This window comes from Silene latifolia, chromosome 7, assembly GCF_048544455.1.
Source record: "Silene latifolia isolate original U9 population chromosome 7, ASM4854445v1, whole genome shotgun sequence".
Classification (NCBI taxonomy): domain Eukaryota; kingdom Viridiplantae; phylum Streptophyta; class Magnoliopsida; order Caryophyllales; family Caryophyllaceae; genus Silene; species Silene latifolia.
The window spans coordinates 8019658-8040987 of record NC_133532.1 but is presented as its reverse complement, the minus strand read 5'-3'; the positions used below and the strand labels follow the sequence as shown (position 1 = coordinate 8040987).

The window sequence follows — 21330 nt, the reverse complement described above, 5'->3', positions numbered from 1 at the left end:
TGAAATTGGAAATTGGGTTTGATTTCACTTTTGGTCAACTTTATGGGACCAAATTACTACATATAACTTATAGAGCTTAATCTCACAATTACCAAGTTAAAGGATCCAAATTACAACATATGTAATTTATGGGACTTAGGCCCTGTTCTTTTGGACTTAAAGTCACTTAATTTAAGTTCACTTCAGATCCTATAAGTTCGATTCGATTCGATTCGAGATCCTATAAGTTCGATTCGATTCGAGATCCTATAAGTTCGATTCGATTCGAGATCTTATAAGTTCGATTCGATTGATTCGGATCTTATAAGTTGGGATTCGAGATCCTATACCTCACTTAATTTAAGTTCGATTCGAGATCCTATAAGTTCGATTCGATTGATTCGAGATCCTATAAGTTCAGTTCAGATCCTATAAGTTCAGTTCAGTTCAGATTCTATAAGTTCAGTTCAGTTCAGATCCTATAAGTTCAGTTCAGTTCAGATCAGATTAGTTTCAGTCCAAAAGAACAAGGCCTTATAGAGCTTAATCTCACAATTGGCCCAAGTTAAGTGGTTCAGTTACTATTTCCGCGCAATCAAAAGGGCTTTTCTGCAATTCACGACAGCTTGCTTTAAGATGATTAAAATTCGGCTTAGGGCAATCACGGGTCGTGATTATACGGACGAACCTATTTAGTTGTTAATATTACACACTTAAATTGTGCTTATACAATGGATGTTACTTTTTTTATGGATGGTAAAATCGTGACTAGTATAACTTATTTTATACTTCAATTTTTTGAACTGAATTTAACTGTTTGCATTTAAGTGGGAAACTCAATAGACATAAATTGAAACTAAATTGATTTGACATTAAGTTCAAAAGAACATGTCTAAAAAATATGAAAATTATTAGTGCACTTAGATTTAAACCAAATATCTTCAACCTATACTTGTTATGGGGCATGAGCTATGATTGAGACTCAACTCAGATATTTTATGTTTTTTTCTATATGTTTAGGATCATTAAAAAAGTAAGAACAATATATGAAACCTACATTTTCCCTTTAGATTTACTAATCAAAATTTTAAATATTTCGAACTAATCAATATTGGTAAGAACAATGTATGGTCCCTCAATTAACCCGCTCTTAATCCAACCTCTGCCAACCCGGTATCATACCGTCCCAAGTCCAACAACCGCCCCCAAAACCTTCAGTCCATACCCTTTTAAAGGTAAGTGTCAATATTGTTGCTTTCGAATGCTTGCCTCTCGTTCATCTTCCCACCTCCCACCGCCACCATAACTCCCCCGACTCGTACTCAAGTCCACACAACACACCACCACCAAATCGTTACCTCTTCTAACCCATGACTACTTGACACTAGTGCAACTCATCATCTCACTAACGATATTGAAAACCATGTTCTTCACAAACCATACGATGGTCCGGACAATATAATTATTGGCGATGATATTGGTATTCCGAACACTCACATGGGCTCTTTTACCTTTTCTATTCATTATAATAAATTGCTTTTCAAAAATGTTTTATGTGTCCCTCAAATTTCTCGCAACAATATTTCCATCTCTCAATTTTGCAAAGATAATAACGCTTACTTTTTTTTTCTCCCACTTCTTTTCTTGTTAAGGACTTGCAGATGTACCGGGTTCTTATTTGGGGCACCATCAACAGTATTGGCACATATGAATGGACTCCTTCCACCGTATAAGTGTATCTATCTCACCTATCACCCGGTCATCTTTGACATCATTTCTTGTTTAAGAAACACTTATAATTTAAATATTCTCCATTCTTTTTCAAATTGTAACTCTTGCGATATAATAAGCAAGAGCCATAAGTTATAATTTTTCACAAACCTCATTAAAGTCTTTTGCACCGCTTGAATTATTATTTACCGATGTTTGAACTTCACCTGCTTATTACTCTCATGATAATTTTAAATACTATCTTATTTTTGTAGATCACTTTACCAAATTATTTTGTTTCACCCTCTCAAAAATAAGTCTGATATAACTCAAATTTTCACTCGTTTTCAAAAACTTGTTTAAAAAAATTTTAATTTATAAATAAATAAAAAATTTACTCTGATAGTGGAGAACAATACATTAAAATTTCTTTAACTCTCGCCAATAATGACATCACACATCATAAACTCCACCCCATACTCCCAAGCACAATTACTAGAAATGCCGCCATCATCATATTGTTGAAACCAATCTTTCGCTCAATCATGCCCAAATTTGTCAATGATCTTTGAAATTAGTAGAAGATATATAATGAATCAAATGAAGGATCCCCTCAAAAGCTCCATAAGGATAGTTATACGCGAACGTGTCGAATTGTTAGATCATGGCTTGAGATCATTAGTTTACAAGAGAATTCTTTTTCTTCGGTTTCTATTATATTTGTTTTCAATTATGAATGTCTTTTGTAGGTGTCTTAAAACGTTTTATTAACGAATAATTATTCTCTTTCATTAAAAAAAGGAAGGAAATGATCAAAACACCCAAATTAGAATAAATAACAAAGGATTCAAACCCACAGAGTAATACTCCTCCATCCCGGTCATTTATTGCCATTTGTCTTTTGGACATTTGCCAATGCTAATGTCGTTAATTCTACTCCGGGTATTACTTATATACTTGTAAAATTTCTAAAAAAAAAATGATATTTTAATGTACTCATTAAAACTAATCAACTAAAATTTATATAAATGTCTAAAAATACTGTAAATGATACTCCCTCCGCTCCACTAGATAGTTTATTATTTTATACACGCTTATTAAGGTAACTAGCATAGATCCCGCGCAAATGCGCGGTTTTTTAGATAGGGATATTAGAGAATGTAACAATTATACTATTGGTATTTAATAGTGTAAATCCCGCACATTTGTGGTATATATAGAAGTTTTGTTTTTAGTTATTGTTTAAATATTTTAAATTGATACATTATTAATTTTTCATATTTTTCATATACCCAATTGTATTTCGATATGAGAAAAAAATGAACTATGAACTAATCAAAGAGAATTTAGTAAAGTTATAAAATATGTTTAATGATTTTTTTCTTTAATATAAAACTAATGATTACAAATAATAAATTTTCTCAAATTATGTTAATGATTTTTTTATTTTTTTTGTGACGAAGCTAATAATATCAGTTTAATATTTTGTTTTATACAAAATGTGTCAAGTCATTCTCTCATATATAATAATACATAACAAAAATTTAGAAATTTACAGTTTATAAAATTATAGTAAATTTATCTTCTTTAATTAAAATATTATGATTAAGATTTTAAAAGAAAATACTATTATTTGATTAAAAGGTTATATTTTGATGAAATGATAATAATTTAAAGAAAGAAGTATTTTTGTTTTCTTATTTAGCTTAATACCTTTTGGAGGAAAATTGGGAAGAATTTTATTCTCTTAGTATATACTCCTAGGAGGATTCATTCCAAATTTTATACCTTCAAATTTTTATATTTCACCTAATTGTATTTTAATATGAGAAAAAAAAATGTAGTATGCCATGTTTTTCTTTTTAACATAAAGTTAATGATTTTTTTTTATAACTTTGCTTAAATTATCTTAATGAGTTTTTTCACGTAGCTAATAATATTATTTTATTGTTTTATACAGTTTAAGTATGCAATAAATCATTTTCGAAAAAAAATTAACGATTTTGTATTTTATAATTTTATACTCTTTTTATTTTATTTTGATTAAAACATTATATAATTATAATTTAGAATTTAATAAAAAGAGTCATGCTTTAAGAAAAAAATTATAGTTTAATGGAAAAAATTTATTTCTTTCCTTATATAAGTAGGTGGAGTTTGGAGGGAAAACTTTTGAGAATTTTTATTCTCTTAGTAGTAGGGGGGATGAGAGATGGAGTAATTCTACCATGGTACTCCTTACACACAAGCCATTATAATATTCCACTTAGGTGGATTGTATTTGTGTGTGAGGAGTACCGTCCTCCGGGAGGACGGTAGAATTTTTGTGAGAGAGGCATGAGTACAATTATTAACAAAATTAAAAAACAACTTAAAATGTGGAGGAAATGTAATGGTCCTCAGTCCTCACTTCTCACACACATGTGTTGGTTTATTTACTATAAAAAAAAGTGTAAACTATTGACTAAAACACATAAAAAAGCAAGTGTAACTATAAACCGAGGCAGAACTTTAAGACTATGTTCTTTCTGGCTTAATTTTAGCTCATTTTAGTTCAATTAAGTTCTATTCAGTTCACTTCAATTCCAAATCTTCCAATCAATTCAACTCAACTCATTTCTTGACAAATTAACTTTCACTGGAGCTCCATTAAGTTCAACTCATCTCTCCACAAATTAACTCGTTTTTTCAGCTCCATCCAACTCAATTCAGCTCAGTTCAGTTCAACTTCTACTAATCGTAAAAAAGAGATCCGAAATTCAGAAATATTCAAAGCAAAAAGTAGCAAAAACAGTAATTAACTAATTATGTCTGTAATTATACCAAAAGTGTAGTAATTAGGCAGTAAATCACAATCACAAAGAGACTGTCGGCGGCTATAACAAATAAAGCCAAAGCTGTCTACTCTGACTTCATTCTCACTTTCTCACCATTCAATTCAACGTTTTCTTAATTTTCCAACTTACTAATCAACAACAACAACCTTAATTTCTGTTGATATCTGCTATCATTTCATATAAAGAAACAATCTTTCTTAATAATTATCACAATTATTTTCATTAAACTGTTAGTATTTCATCTGTATTGTATTGCATTGCATTCAGAATTTTCTTCTGTAAGAAATGATGCAGAGATCTGAGAGAGAACATAATGGTAGAGATAAGAAGAAAGAAAAGCCAAGAACAAATTGGGGATTAAAAGCAGGAAAATGGGTATCAAGTATAATTGCTGATCCAAGACAAATACTTGCTGGTTTTCTTACTGTTACTATGTTTGTTATGCTTGCTCATATGATTAAAAGAGAGCATTTTAGTTCTAATTCTCAGGTGGGTTTTCATTTTTCTGTAATGGGTTTGTTTTTTTCTGATCATTCTGTGTTTTGGGTTGTTCGGAAACAGTCTCTTTGTGTTGCTAATACTGACAATCTGCAGGAGCCCTTGATGCACTGGGTTCTGTTTTTTCTGTGTTTCTGATCATTTTTTGCATTTTTTGTCATTCGGAAATTGCCGCTTTGTGTTGCTAATACTGGGGTAAGGTTGCGTACATCCGACCCCTTTTGACTCGCAAATTGAGGGTTCTTTTCATGGGTTTTTAATAATCTGATCATTCTGTATTTCTGAAATGGTTCTCATGTGTTTATGTGTTTTGGGTAATTCGGAAACAGTCTGTTTGTGTTGCTGACAGTGGGTAAGACTGCATACATCCGACCCTTATTGCCTCGCAATTTGAAGGAGCTCTTGATGCACTTAGTTGTTGTCTATTTGACTTATAGTAGATCAAATTGGGTATCCCATGATCATAACCTGGAAATTTGCATCTTGAAACTTGAAATTTAAGATTGATTACTGTAAATTATTAACATCTTCTGCAGTTTTTTCTTTTAATTTTTTTTTTCTAAAAATGTTTTTTTGGATCATGAAGGTGAAGATGGCAATAACCCAGAAAGACCCATTTGAAGGATCCAAGTTCGAAGAACAGATTGATGATCTTGTTGATACTAGTGGACTATGGGGAGATGATGCTCCTAAACTTAAACCTTGTTGGACTAAACCAAGTATTAATTCTAAACTTGTTTTTTCTTGCATCTTGTCCTTTTTGGTGCAATGTGGTTATTAACATGTTTCATGTTCCGTCTTACAGCAAAATCTGATCAATCTGAGGGATATCTTACCTTTTCCTTGACTGATGGTCCAGAATACCATGTCTCACAGGTACCTAGTCAAACGCTTAACTATAGGCCATGGTTAAATTTACCGCGCTTCTTTTTATTGTGATGTGTCTCGATGCAATTTTCATTTTGAGTCGATCTGGACACGACCTCTATGTGTTGCTTACAGAGAGGGAGGTTGTCAGGTTGTGTACACTGACTTCCTTTGTTTAGATAGTTGGGTTAGAGGGAAATAGATAGAACCACTTTTCCCTCCTTTGAGCAAAGGTAAAGTCCGTCCAACATAAGAGAGATTTGGAAGGAAAACATCATGCTCTATTCACCACAAATTCGCATTGAAGACGAGCATATCTCTCCACTTGGGTATTACTTGACCCGTCTTCAGCTTGTGATAGATATGCTCGTCTTCAATGAGAATTTGTGGTGATCAACAAGTCTCATTGAAGACGGGCATATCCGTCACAAGCTGAAGACGGGTCAAGTAATACCCAAGTGGGTAGATAAGACAAAAGCAGGATGCATGTCTTCAATGAGACTTGCTGTCTATTCACAGTACTATTTGTCAAACATGTGATTGAGTTTTAAGCTTTATCTCTACAACTCTTTTGACACAGATTGCTGATGCGGTGGTAGTTGCGAGAAGCATTGGTGCAACTCTTGTACTTCCTGACATCAGGGGAAGTAAACTTGGGGACAAGAAGTCAGTAATCAAACCTTATGATGCTTTATTTTCCCAACATACTGTTCCATGGAATTTGCACTCTAACTGGCATTAGTATACACGACTGTATGCCAGCGTCTTTCTTAGGAATCGCAGAGTTGGCTTTTGGCTGCATTTTAAATGCTTTCTTTCCTTTACATTATTAAGTGATGCTAAATTCACACTACACATCTAGGGTTAGAAGCATCATATCAAATGAACGGAAAGCTTCGTTACATCAGTATGTCGTATATTTGGTGTGTAGACATGATACTTGTCTGGAACTACTCTAAACACTTTAATGAGATACAGAGTGCTTATTTAGAAACATATTATCAGCCTGACTATCTTTGTCACAATTTACTTTGACTACATAAATTGCGATTTGAGAGGACGAGAGTGCACCGTCAGTGTTTAGCTGAATCGCCATTCTGATCTATAATTATCAAGGATTTATGTCGCTTAATAGATGTTTTGTGTAGGAATGAGATTAGTTACATTCTCTACAATTACTCAATTCTTAACATCGTTTTCACTCGCAGGGATTTCGAAGATGTTTATGATGCTCAAAAGTTTATCAAAAGCTTGGATGGAGTGGTTAGGGTAGTAAAGGAACCATCTACAAAAATATCAGCAAAAAACCTTGCAGTTGTGAAGGTTCCAGCTCGTGTTACGAAAGACCATATTGCTGAAATTATTAAGCCACAGTTTCAGAAAAAGGGCAATATTAGGCTAGCCACATCTTTCCCGTCGATAAATATGAAAAAGACGAATAATGTCAAAAGTGAGATTGATTCAGTTGCTTGCATGGCAATGTTCGGATCATTAGAGTTGCAATCTGAAGTCCGTGGAGTTGTGAACTCGATGGTTGAACGTCTACGAACTTTGAGCCGGAAGTCGGATGGTCGCTTCATAGCAGTGGATTTGAGGGTCGATGCTTTAGAGAAGAAGGGTTGCCTAGAGCCTACTAGTGATGGATCGAAAAGTTGTTTTGATGCTAGAGAAGTTGCTGTATTTTTAAGAAAAGTTGGGTATGGCAAGGATACCACAATCTATTTGACTCAACCCAGATGGAACAATAGTCTTAGTGAACTGAAGGAGCTCTTCCCCAAAGCTTACACAAAGGTATACATTTCCTCAATAACATTTGCTATTCTTTTCCTTAATATTTTTTTTCGGAAATTTCCCATGGTACCCCTGAATTTTGTCAGATTTCCCATGGTACCCCTTCTTTTAATAATATGTCCATGGTACCCCTGAGGTTTCATTTTTATGCCCATGGTACCCCTTAATGTAACGACCGTTAACTAGAAGTTAAATTTTGATGACGTGGCAATAATTAATAAATTAAAAATTAATAATAAATTTGAAATAAAAATAAAAATTTGAACATTTCCCATGATACCCCTATATTTTATACATTTTTCCCTAGATATCCCTAAGGTGTAAAAATTTTCCCACGGTACCCTTAAGTCATTAATATAAACTTTTGAGCATTTAGAATGTTCAATACAACAAGCCTGATTTTCAAGCTTCATATCTCAAGTTTTACTAACTAATTTTTCATGATATTTACGTGACTAGCAAGCTTGAGATGTTAGCCAAACACTAGTTTCTGAATCACGTTCGTAGCTGCTCTACAAGTCCAAATATATGCATTATAAGTTGAGTAGGCAAAATGAATTTTTGCATTTCCCTTTGACCTGTCAACAAAGAAACAACTATATCTCACAATCTAGAGGCCTATAATATGTGATTCAAATTAAAAATAAAAGATAACTCAATTAGGTTTCATTTGGTGCATTGTGGGAAAAAATAGTTCACTCAAGCAAAGAGATATGTAGCCTCAATGTTGCTGTTACATGGCTGAATGCTGAACGTTTCACACATGACCTGCTACTACTCAAACTTTAATATGTAGAGTTCTTATTGGAGGTGAAAGCTAAAATATGAAGCTTTAAAATGGTATAGGTTGGACATGTTAATTTCAAGAGATAGGTGAGTTATGATAGTTTCAAGCGAAGACTAATGCACGAATGCTATTGTGAATATTTGACTAAGGTGTTTGCACATCAAATTTATTATTGGCTGTTTCTTCTGGCCTTCACTCACTCTCAAATAATGTCATGAGGTACTTAAATGATTTCATGGGGTCTATATATGTGGAGTAACGTAAATTAAAATTGATCTTAGGGAAGACATGAACATTAAAACCATATATTAATGACTCAAGGGTACCATGGAAAAAATTTTACACCTTAGGGATATATGGGGAAAAATATATAAAACATAGGGGTACCATGGGAAATGTTCAAATTTTTTTTTTTTCATATTTATTTTTAATTTTTAATTTATTAGTTATTGCCACGTCATCAAAATTTAACGCCTAGTTAACGGTCGTTACATTAAGGGGTACCACGGGCACAAAAATGAAACCTCAAGGGTGCCATGGACATATTCTTAAAAGTAGGGGTACCATGAGAAATCTGACAAAATTCAGGGGTACTATGGGTAATTTCCGTTTTTTTTTTCTGGTTGCCTAACTTGCGGCAGTGTCTGTCTTTTTTTTTACGGTTTTTTCCCATGGTACCCTCGAACTTTGGCAGATTACACATGGTACCCCTCATTTTAAGTTTCTACATATGATACCCCTATATTTACCTTTTTCTTTCCCAAAATGCCCCTTGCCCAATTTCCGTCATCATTCCGTTAGTCCTCTAACTAATGACCCCTTTTTTTGGTTATTTAATACACTAATAAGACATAAATCATTAATTTATACAATAAACTAACTTCAATATCTAAATCCCAACCATCACTCCCCCACCCCACCCCCACCATACTCAGGCGACTTCGCCAAACCAGTCCACCAGGCCACCATTATATCAACCATCAACATCATCTTTGATCACCACTACCCACACCAACAATAACCACCACCATCAGCCGCCAACAATAAAATCACCACCAACTCACACAATAACAATCACCACACTAAAAAAAATCCAAATCTGAAAAAAATCACACCAGAAAATAGTAGAAAGGCGGCGACATCACCAGCCGCCCATTCTCCACCTTGTCTCTTCCAACCATCAACAATCCTCAGATCTATTTTTTTTTTTCATAATAAAGGGTGACGACGAGTTGCACCGACGATGGTCGCCTGAACTCCAGGAGTGTCGACGACGGTGGAAAAAGAAAGGGGAGGAGGAGGTTGTGCGTTGGTGAAGGTTGTGCGATGGTGATCACGGTGTTGTCGTGTGGAAGGAGTACAGAATGGGAGAGGAGGAAAAGGGGAGAGAGGCGACAATTGTGGGTTGTGGACTGGTTTGGCGTCGACGGCTTGGTGGTGGTGGCACGGTGGCGTCGACTTGGTGGTGGTGCAGTGCTCAGCGAGGGCGGGAAGCTGTTGGCAGTTAAGATGATGATGAAGGTGATTGGTATGGTGGTGGGTAAAAGAGGTTGCTTTTTGGTAATTTTGAAGAAGATGGTGATAATTGGTTTAGGGATTAAGATATATTAATGTAGTATTAGTGTATTAAATAACAAAAAAAGAGGGTTATTAGGCAGAGGAGTAACGGAGTGATGACGGAACTTTGGCAAAGGGCATTCTGGGAAAGAAAACGGTAAATACAGGGGTACCATATGTAGAAACTTAAAATGAGGGGTACCATGTGTAATCTGCCAAACTTCGAGGGTACCATGGGAAATTTCCGTTTTTTTTATGGAGTACTATTTTCGGAGGTCAAGGAGATGCATTGCTACATAGATATATAATGTATCTAACTTGATCGTCGCAAGGTTTAAGTTTTTTCCAAGCTAATATTAGTAGTTATTACCCCTTGGTCAATATGAGTCACATGCAGGAGTCTTTGAGACACGACGGTAATATGTAATATCACAGGAACGTGAGCGTGAAGAAATTCGTGCGTTAAGAAAACAGATTAGAATGACAGTGTTCTAAGCTGAGAATTATAGGAGTATTAAGTATATAGTATAACTTTATTTTTTTTGTAAATGACGTTGTAGTGCATTTAAGTTGCCTAGCAGGTCCAACAGACCCGTATCAGTAAAAAAGGGCAGCCCGGTGCACGATAGCGTCCCCGCTAGGCGAGGGTCCGGGGAAGGGTCTCATCACAAGGGTGTAATTGGGGAAAGCCTTCCCTTGCCATTTTGGCAAGAGGCCGCTCCAAGGACTTGAACCCGTGACCTCACGGTCACAAAGCAACACCTTAACCGGTGCGCCAAGGCTCCCCTTCAACAGACCCGTATCAGTATCACTATAAAATTTACCTGGTATTGATATAGCAATTGAGATCTCAGTCCAGAATATGGAACTGTGGAAGAGTTCATGATAGTCTCACATATTACAAGTTTCTATCAAAAACCGAAGATCAATGTTGGCATCTTAATGCGTCGTGCAACCATTGTAGGAGAGCAATGTTAGATCCATGTGCAGTGACATAGGGGCCATGAGTCCACGGCGCCCTTTTTTTTCTTTTCTGAATTTTACCCAATTTTGGTGTTAACGTTACTAATAGTAATTTTATATAGTAACGACTTACAAATTTTCGAACATCTTCTGTCTGCCACTGCAGGAGGGGATAATGCCTACGGATAAGAAGGATCAATTCCTTGATTCAGAAGCACCAATGTTAGAAGATGTTATTGATTTCTACATGTGTTCAGAAAGCGACGTTTTTGTACCAGCCATTTCTGGCCTGTTCTACGACAATGTCGTTGGGAAGCGGATCTCGTCCGGCAAGACTCAGATACTAGTCCCGACCGACACTTCCAGTTCTTCTGCTTCTCCTGATCAGTTCATATCTGATTACATCACCAAGAAGAACCACCTGGCGTATTCGTGTTTTTGTTAATATTCCATAGAGAACCATCTTCAGTGCATTCAGATCCACATCACAGGTAAAATCAAACTATCCTGGAGAAAAGTTGAAAGTTTAATGATTTATTGAAGTATACTTGGATTCAGTACAGCTTGCCTGAGCAAACGTTACGGCGACAAGCTATTTAGAGATACAGGTGTTAATATAGTTTTGAATTTGTATTAGTCTTATTTTTGTTATAGACAGTGTGATTTAGACATCCTCAGTTTGATACTTTGATTCCATTTGTAGTATATTTTTTCGAGTGTGGTTTGTGTTATATCAAAGTCGTCTTGGTTGCATCTCATCCTTCGTTTTTCATTATGTAACTCTTAAGAAACTATAATTATGATTATGCAGAATTATCCCAGTTTATGTTCAGAAAGCAGGGAACCGCGACATTAGTTGCCCTAGTTCTTCCCAAATTATGTTGTATATTATGTTCTTGAATATAAAAGTTGGGATTCCTTGTACCAAAGTATGGTTCCACCAATTTTCGGAGTTTTTCCCGGATTATGTTGTATATTATGTTCAGGAGTACAAAAGTTGGGACCTTTTGTGCCAAAGCATGGCTTCGCCTTTCAGACACTTGCTGTAGAGTTTGTGTATTATAGTGTATGACTGCTGATGCTGCTGTTAAACAGATTTTAACTGAATGGAAAAACTCATTCAGAAGAAAAATATCGACAATCTGAAATCGGAGTAATCCTCTTGGTAAAAACAAAAAGGGAAAGGACATTGTAAATTAAATAGTTATTACAATATATCAGTTCGCATTTACACTTGAAGGAATGTTACTAATTTATCGGTCTCTTTACAGATAAATCAATAATTAAGTACACACCAATCTTACTAGTCAGAATTGCTGAAGGGGTGGTCTTCCTCCTAAATTTTTACTGCAACCAACCATAGATGCCAAAGCTATTCATTCATGCATTATTACGCGAAAGTTTACATCTTTGGAATGATTTTTTGAGCATTCTGGACAAGGGTGTCTTTGGAACTGGTATGAACTTCCCGACGAGAGCAAGAGGCCAACTGTTGAAATAAACAGAAGAAATACATCAGTATTGCAGGAAAGTTCAGATGCATTACTGCACCTCTGTACAAGCCAATGCCAAACGAAACGTCTTTTTGACAAACTGCTGCATAGAATGTGCAAATGGTCGAGACAAAAAAAAAAAAAAAAAAAAAAAAAAACGAATAAGGAGAATGTTTATACTAACCTGAACAAGCCAATGCCAATCGAAAGAAGCCATAGCTGCCAGTTCAGTCTAACGGTTGATGTGAATTTCCCAAGGAACTCGATAATGACAATCTGTTGAAGAAAGACGGTTGTTTTTTAGGAACAATGCAGAAAACTAACAAAAAACACAGGGATACGATGGTAAGAAAGGATAAGGAAGAACCTGAAGCACAACTGTGACTGCAATTATTCCCATGAAGAGTTTATTTTGTGTTACGCCTTTGAAAACGTTCAATTCTTCTGGCTTTCTGGCGTTGAACTCGTTGAATATCTGACAAATAACGAATGCGTTGAAGATCAAAGTGTTCTTCAACTTATTCTGATGTTCCAAGTTGCCTTCTTGTAAGAGAGCGAAACTGCTGCCACCAAAGTTGAAGAGGAGGAGGACAGTGACTTGATATATTGCCTGCAAACCAAAGCGGAAAATTGGAATATGATTTTTAAAAATCTGTAAATTTCATCGAAATTATTCTGAAAACCAGATGAACAGAATCTTTACCTGTACTAGCAGATTCCTCCACATGATGTTAGTTACAAGAGGTTCCCTGATCATACAAATCGGCAACAACAACAACATTGATCATTACTTTTCTGCGCGAAAACTTATATAAGATGATCCGGTCACAATAGAAGAGTTTGCTTTCAACAATTTTATTTTGAAACCTAGGAAGTCTTCATAATATTTTTGAGTTACGGAAAGATGGTCTAATAGGGGAGGTTCAAAACTAACCTTCTGCCAACCGGAGCTCTACGCATAAGCTGGTTAGTTGGGGGTTCAGTGGCTAAAGCGAGGGCTCCAAGGGTATCCATGATGAGATTAACCCACAGAAGCTGGGAGAGGATAAATCAATCATTAGAGAAGGGAGAGAGCCTTAAACCAAAGAGTAACAGCAAAAAACAAGAGTTTATACCTGCACTGCATTAAGAGGAATACTTCCAGATGAAACTGCAGCAACGACATTAATAATAAGTGCAGCTACATTTACTGTCAGCTGAAACTGTATGAATTTCTGAATATTTGCGTACACTGAACGTCCCCATCGCACAACCTGAAAGTATACATCCATTGTTATTCCGTTATCAATGTCCTCTGGTTTTGGGATAAGATGCATTATAGCAGAATAAGCCAGTAAACTGTCTGCGCTTATTACAAGGTGGGATTTTAGGGCTCCAATGCAACTTCACCATGATCATTCAAAAACCGTCTCTTTGTGTTTTCAGCACCATATTGTAAAATGAGGGAAAACATGAAAGCTACCTTCACAACAGATGCAAAGTTATCATCCAAGATAATGATATCAGAGCTTTCTTTAGCGACTTCTGTTCCGGAAATGCCCATGGAAAGACCAATATCAGCCTAAAGTACAAAGGTAACAACAATAGTTAACATTACAAGGCACTAAAAACCTTAGATACCAGGTAACCGGGAATCAATTGTACGTGTAAAATTTAGTTTAGGACCAAAATAAGACCTCATGAAGAGCAGGAGCATCATTAGTGCCATCACCAGTAACAGCCACGACTTCACCCGCCTTTCGTAGAGCTTGCACAAGCAACAATTTATCATTCGGAGATGACCTTCCCATAACCTGTAGGCAATCAATCACCAATGTTAGATTCTCTGATACACACATAGCCAGTTAGCCATGTAGGTGGCCTGAGGATTCCTTACGCGTGCTTGACACCCCAAAAGAGGTCGATTTTGACACGTTTACTTCCAATAGTTCCAAAAAACCAATCTGACATACCGTTATTTTTTTGGCAACTTCCTCTCTTTCTTGCTCAGAAAGTGCACGGAACGTTTTCCCTTCAATTACAGTGGGTTCTGAGGTATCAGCACCTGGAGCAAGAATTCCACATTCTGTTGCAATTGCTCTTGCTGTCTGAATATTGTCTCCAGTGACCATACGAACCTGTAATTTTCGCTTTGAAGTTAATTGTAATCTCAAGACAAATTAATTTTGTTAACCGACTCATTTAACATGAAATTTCTCAAAATACCTTCACACCAGCTGCTGCACAAAGTCTGACAGCTTCATCTACACCAGGTCGGCAAGGATCCTACACAAGCATTGCATACGTCACTTATTAACTCGTTTCCTCCTCGGATGTGGTGGGACACAAATGTAGACAGCCTTATGCAAAATGTTGTTCCACTAGGTTTTTTCATTGAATCATACTTTCTCATACTTTTTCAGAAAGGCAATTTAAAGGTATCGAAGAAACAGAAGGGTATCTAGATCTTGAAGTGGGACTACTATGGATAATACCTTGATACCAACAATGGCAAGCAAAACCAGGTTATCTTCCGGTAGAACCCATTCTGCTAGCGCTTCCTCATTGGTATTTGGAACATCATTTCTGTTGAATGGTTTATAGGCCAATGCAACACACCGCAAACTTTTCGCTGCCATATCATCAATGACACCTCTGAAGTATGCCTGCAGAAGAAAAAATAAGTGAATGTCGGCTTACAGAAAAATCAAAAATGAAAGTCTCTACTAGAAAGACGGATCAGCAAGCTGTTAAAGCTACAAAAACAGCCCTAAAAGAAGAGTACTTAACAGAACATACGATTTCTCATTCTCGACTAAAACAGTCATCTTAGTAAAAGTTAAAAGACTTACGAGGTTACATAGGATTAATTGTTACCTTGTCATTCTCGATAGACTTGACAGAACCATCGGCGTCAAGGAATTGTGTACATGAAGCAAGGACCATTTCAGCTGCTCCCTTCCAGTGAATATGAACATCTGAGTTGGACTGCGGTAATTTCAAGAGTAAACAAAAGAGTGAATAAAAGATTACACGAAATCAATTTTAAGCTTCAATGTCACGGACAGAGGGAAAAGTTACCAGCTGCAATGCAACTCCACCTCTCTTTTTCTCTGAATTGAAAGGTGAAACATGGAGAGTAATGGCTTCAGACCTCACAGTCTCGAACTTCATGCCCAGCTGCAGGACAAGAATTGTAAAATTAAGAAAAAGCGGAAAAAAAAAACAGGAATCAGAACAAAATCTGAGATTAATACAGAAAGGATACCTGGACTCCCCAGGATAAGATAGCCTTCTCAGTTGGAGAACCTGAAACTTCTGTTTCACCGCCATTCTGTCAAAGAGGAACAATACGCAATATCAAACCGTGCAAATATACATGAATTTCTGAGAAATAAGAGAGGAATGGTAATGAAGAAACATAACATATACCTTAGGGACAAAAACACTACCAGTGGTATTGACTGCAACACCTTCAATAACAAGAGCAGAATGTTCTGCTGTCATCTGGCTTGTATCGCTTGGCGGACTCAACTTCTTTTTACCAGCATATGCATCGACAACAGTCATCTATAAAAACAAATCAGCTGTATGTTTAGAAACCTATGTTAATATTATCACAGAAAGAAGCCCTCATGAGCAAGTACATTTTATTCACCTGATTCAGGGTCAGAGTTCCAGTTTTGTCGCTACATATAGTAGTCGCAGATCCCATAGTTTCACAAGCTGAAAGTCTGCGAACCTGCAAATGTAAACGAGTGTTTTATTCTGGCGATAGAAATTGAATTTCAATCAGGGAACCAAATCTAAAACAAGCATAGAGGACAAAAAAATAGAGGTACATACCAAGGCTTTATCTGCCATCATTTTGCGCATAGAGTAGGCTAGCCTGTCGAAAAATCAACAACTGAAAACTGAGATGCAAAGAGATTTTTCGGGAATTTCAGAAACTTAAAGCTTTGGAAATTTTAGTGAGAGCATAAACAAGACTTATTACGTTAAGGTAACTGCCAACGGAAGCCCTTCAGGTACCGCAACCACCACTATAGTGACCTGAAGTCATGCAAAAGTTGATCAAGAACTCGAGCAACACAAGTGAAAAAAAAAGTTTGGTTGTTATAAGCTTAGAAATTAGAATAATCAAACTTACTGCAATTGTAAAGATTTCTATCACTCCATCTATGGCTTGACTAATACTAGTTTTCCCACGGACAAACTCAACCACACCTTCGGCATTCTTTGTATGACCAGTAAAGTATCTGCAAGAACCATGATTTAACAGTGTTATAGCCATGTCAGCAGTATGAGATGTCAGAGTAATAAAGCTACTGAAACTTACCGGAGCAACAAGACGGCCAGAACAGCAATGGCAACAGTGAGTCCAACTATACCAATGAAAGTTGCAACCCCATTCAAGCGGACCTATTAAACGCAGTTGTAATAGGCGTATTACTTAAGCGTGTATGTTATAGAAGAAGAATTAGAGGAAGGGAGGTCAGTTTGGAACCTGTAAGGGGGTTTCTTCACCCGTATCCTCAGAGATACTGGCCATGAGCAATCCCCACTCGGTATTAATTCCAACACTTGTTACCTACAAATGATAAAAAGTACTGCTCAGTGCTCAGCATGAAAAAAAGTGAAAGCAATACCGATTCTGAAGTTCATGCTCATTGAATAACGGGTCAGGTCAGAATTTGACGGTCTACTCTAGAGCATTAGAACATGAAACACAGGAGAGATACGCACCAGCATAATTCCAAAGCCATCGGCTACTTTACATCCAGCCAAAAGAAAGGGTGATTTCTTATCCTTGTGAACCTGTCGAAAGAAATATATCATTCGTCAATTGTCACTTGATAACCAAAAAACTATTTTTTTTAAAGAATAAGCGTAAATGACAGGCTTACAATCTTGCTCTCTCCAGTCATGCTTGATTCATCAATGGATAGGGCGTGACCAGAAACGAAGAGCCCATCGGCAGGAACCTGAGGAACGGAAAAATAATCACTTTACACAAACACTGCATCAGTATTTAAAAAAAAATGAGCACAAGCGGTATGTATGTATACTTGATCTCCAATTTTAAGAGGAACAACATCTCCAACAACAATGTCGTAGATAGAGATCTTCTCTCTTCTGCCACCTCTGATCACCTGCATCGACAATTTTCAATGTGTAAAAATGAGAAAAGCCAAAGAAAAAAGGATAAGTTTATAATGAGGTCTGGTGAGAGTCATGCACCTCTAGTTGTATATTCCGTTTTTCTTCATTCAAATTTTGAAACTGCAGGGATTGTCGATAATCACTGATGGCTATCACAGAATTGAATTTAGGTTAACATCAGAATGAAACTAACTATTATAGACAAACTAAAGATCACATGTAAGACCAGCTGTGAGTGCAACCGTCTCATACAAGACTCACTGTTATTAGATAATCTTACAGTCTTACCTGTAACAAGAATGACAAGCAATACAGCAAAGACAATGCTTCCACCGTCATACCATCCTTCTGCAAGACCCTGCACAAGAATTCCAAATTCAGAACCTCAGTATACAAAACCGAAATTTGAGAAAGACCTAAATAATATATGATCACGACTCTACTGCGCAAAGTTCAACTCTCCATAGATCACAGAACATATAGATAGGTCAGATATCAGAATCGTACTAATCTTAAGAAAACCGGCCTAGAAACAAACAAGTATGACACTGCGCGGGAAATATCACTTTTTTTAGGCCAAGAGGTCGATAGTGAGATTTCAAATCAACTTATTCGTCTTAATGTGAGATCATCAGCAACCAACAGCAACAAAAAAATGTTTTTGACAAAAGAAGTACCATAAGCCGAACTTACCTCAGTTTTTATCCCTAATACTAGAGAAACAATTGCAGCTATGATTAAGATGATAAGGGTCAAATCTTGCCAAGATTCCCACAGAAAAGACTGCAAAACAACAAATCATTAACAGTCAGTAAGTTTTTTGAGGAAGCCGAGAATTTGAATTTGCTTCCGTGATATAAACAGGCTGTATACCAGGAAACTCTTTCCCTTTTTTGTAGGGTATGTATTTGATCCAAACGTGTCTCTTCGCTTTGCAATATCGTCTTCCTCTCCAGGAACTCCGGTCTCTAAGTTCGTACTAATCATACCTTCTAACCCTTTTACCTGAAATTCAAAATGCTCCAAAGTCCATTAACATAACAGTACTAGGTGGTAGTTAAGGGAGAAACCATGATGAGTTAGTTACTTACACCGCCATATTGCTCCAAAGCAGTAGAGTTATTATCCCTGGTCATTGCGGTAAGCTGTTCAACTCCGATTCCAAAGTCACCCGTTGATCTTGGAAGTGATATTGAAGGACCCAATACTCCTGTAGATTAAACAGAAGTACAGAAGTTACAATGACAGTTTTGATGTTGGCGGGATTTGAATGACTATATCAGCTACGCTAACAAACATCTAATTCAGAATGAATGTTCTGCATTCCGTTTAGGAAGACCGAAATTGACAGTAACTCAGAACATTTTTGGAAAGTCATGTAGGACAGTAACTCAGAACAAAGGAATGCTGTAGACCGCAAAACACAGGATCCAGTCGTTACCTATATCTCGTTCCCCAGCCAATTTGAAGAGCATTGCAGCCTAATAAACAACCAGAAGAAATAACAGTCAGAAAATTGAAATCCCATTTAGCAAAAAAAAAAAAAAAAAAATGTCAATGGCGAAATCAGGTTATAATTCAAATACTTACTCTCACAACTTGAGCATGGGCTCTTATCATCCTCCTCCTCTGCTCTCGCTCGTCATCCTTCTTTAGGTCAAGTGTATAACGAAACCGTCTGGATGCATTGAGCACAAGAGCTGCTTGCTGCAATCAAAAAAGAATATTTTTTTTAGTCACTTAATGTTTCTAAACTAACCTTGTTACTTGCATTCCATACATATCATTGTAAGACGGTTTTATACAGGAATTTGCGAAAAGTAAAACAAAACATGTAAAATCAAAATCATACCCTCCAACGTTTGAGAGATTCAACAGGAGCATTCTTAGTATTGGCAATATCAAAAGGGTCATCCTCGTACTCCTCGTCCTCCTCGTCATGATCATGATTATGATTATTATTATTATTAGTGTTATGTTCTCGTTGTTCAGCGGTAACCCCATTTGTAGTACCGGCCTCCAGGTCAGATTTTTCCGGTGGTGGTGACGAGGCCGTCACCTCCTTCTGACCATCCGACGTCATTATAAAAAATTTAAATAATTCCTTCCTTAATTAATTAAACTTTCTTCTTCTTTCTTTCTTTAATTAAATTCGATTAAAACACAAACACAAACACCCTCGAAAACACGAGATTAAGGAGAAATGACACCAAAGACACTCTCTTGTTTTTGGGGGGGAAACCAAAAAAAATTAAGGAGCTAACAAACTCCTACTAAACAAAACCTCCCCACAAAAACAAAAGGAAAATAAAACGGAAAAAAAAAATAATTAAATGATACTATTACTATTTTTATTATTTGGGAATATGTAAAAAATAAACGGATCATCATAAAAACAAAAACAAAAAAAAAGGGAAAAAAAAGAAACACCATGAAAGGTAAAAAATGCGTAAAATTGAATGATTAAGAGAAAAGTTAGGGTAGATAGTTCACGTAAAAAATGGAGTTTTACCCACATTTGGAAAATAATTATTATATGGTAATAATTAAATCGAAAATGATTAGTAAATTGTGTTCATCTAAAATTAGTGAAGTAACCGAAAATTGTTGCTCTCTTCTCTGAATTATTTTCATGTCGGATTGGATTAAGTTTGCATATAGCGATAATTTTACTTCCCGCGTATACAATCAAATGAAACGGAGGAAACATTGATGTTTAATAGACTGTAAGCAGTAGTAGCAGTGACTCTAGTGAGGGAGACTGACTAATGCTGCATGAAGTTTCCGAGAAATTCCCGGCGTAACGTTCCTTTCATCATGATTCATGCATGCATCATGCATGTACGCGGAGAGTTATGTTATCGACCTTCTCTTTTATATCTTCTTCTCATTTCATTTACATCACATCGTTTTACTTTTGACATATTTTTTTAGTGAAAGTTCGGTAACATAACATTTTTAAAATGAATTAATTATTTACTATCAGTAAAGAATTGAAAAAACAAAGAAGAAAAACACAGTCGATTTTCCGGGTCCATTTCGACAGAAACGTTGATTACCTACCATATGTTGGCACCTAGATAGATGTTTGAAATTTTCACTGGTAATGAGTTATGGACAGGGAAAATCCGCAAAGACGACTAGACCGATCAATTAAGACACTTACCCTCTTTAGTTTCTACCCAGTAACGTCTCCCTCACTACAAGGAAATTACTCACTATGACTGACGATCACAAAGACTTCAATAAAATTGTCTACGCTAAAAGGAATTAAAATAAAACTATTTTACACTTCTTGTTTGAGGCAAACGTGTCCGCCTTAAACTTAAAACGGATTAAATAAAAAAAATAAAAAAAAGACAATCCATGCTGTCATTGACAAACTCACAACAAACACGCCACTAAGCATGCCATAAAACAAAAGTGGGGAACTTTCATCACCACCATAATCATAAATATTTTCCAAGTAAATTGTAAAACTCGTTAACTTGATTGTAAAATTAAAAAAAAAAAAAAAAAAAAAAATCCCAAGTTACACGGCCACATATTTGAGACTTGCGACACAACCACCAAGATTAAACCGTGACATAAAAGTTCTACGATTTAATTTGCATTAAACCGCGTAGTTTTTCGACTAACATACCTGTCAATAAAATTCAAAAAATCCTAATACAAATACAGTAACTTTTTTGCTTAAACAAAATCC

At 36.1% G+C, this 21330-nt stretch overlaps 2 protein-coding genes across 2 annotated transcripts; one reads left to right on the top strand and one right to left on the bottom strand.

Annotated features, from left to right (window-relative positions):
- Positions 1–4582: 4582 nt before the first annotated feature.
- Positions 4583–11805, top strand: LOC141591588 (protein MANNAN SYNTHESIS-RELATED 1-like). Its single transcript, XM_074411970.1, has 6 exons — positions 4583–5015; positions 5611–5743; positions 5830–5900; positions 6472–6557; positions 7100–7682; positions 11156–11805. The coding sequence occupies exons 1-6, from the start codon at positions 4812–4814 to the stop codon at positions 11432–11434; spliced, it is 1356 nt and encodes a 451-aa protein (XP_074268071.1). The 5' UTR covers positions 4583–4811; the 3' UTR covers positions 11435–11805.
- A 346-nt stretch (positions 11806–12151) lies between these two features.
- On the bottom strand, positions 12152–20866 carry LOC141591591 (calcium-transporting ATPase 9, plasma membrane-type-like). Its single transcript, XM_074411974.1, has 32 exons — positions 19477–20866; positions 19215–19331; positions 19066–19105; positions 18716–18834; positions 18498–18629; positions 18318–18407; positions 17913–17982; positions 17703–17773; positions 17531–17614; positions 17369–17446; positions 17208–17279; positions 16969–17052; positions 16801–16883; positions 16612–16720; positions 16459–16514; positions 16308–16350; positions 16120–16203; positions 15894–16031; positions 15730–15795; positions 15543–15641; positions 15339–15449; positions 14957–15127; positions 14688–14747; positions 14435–14599; positions 14159–14275; positions 13945–14043; positions 13598–13735; positions 13417–13517; positions 13186–13231; positions 12850–13092; positions 12667–12758; positions 12152–12478 (listed from the first exon to the last, which is right to left on the bottom strand). Exons 1-32 carry the CDS (start codon positions 19705–19707, stop codon positions 12370–12372), a joined length of 3318 nt encoding a protein of 1105 aa, XP_074268075.1. The 5' UTR covers positions 19708–20866; the 3' UTR covers positions 12152–12369.
- Positions 20867–21330: the final 464 nt, after the last annotated feature.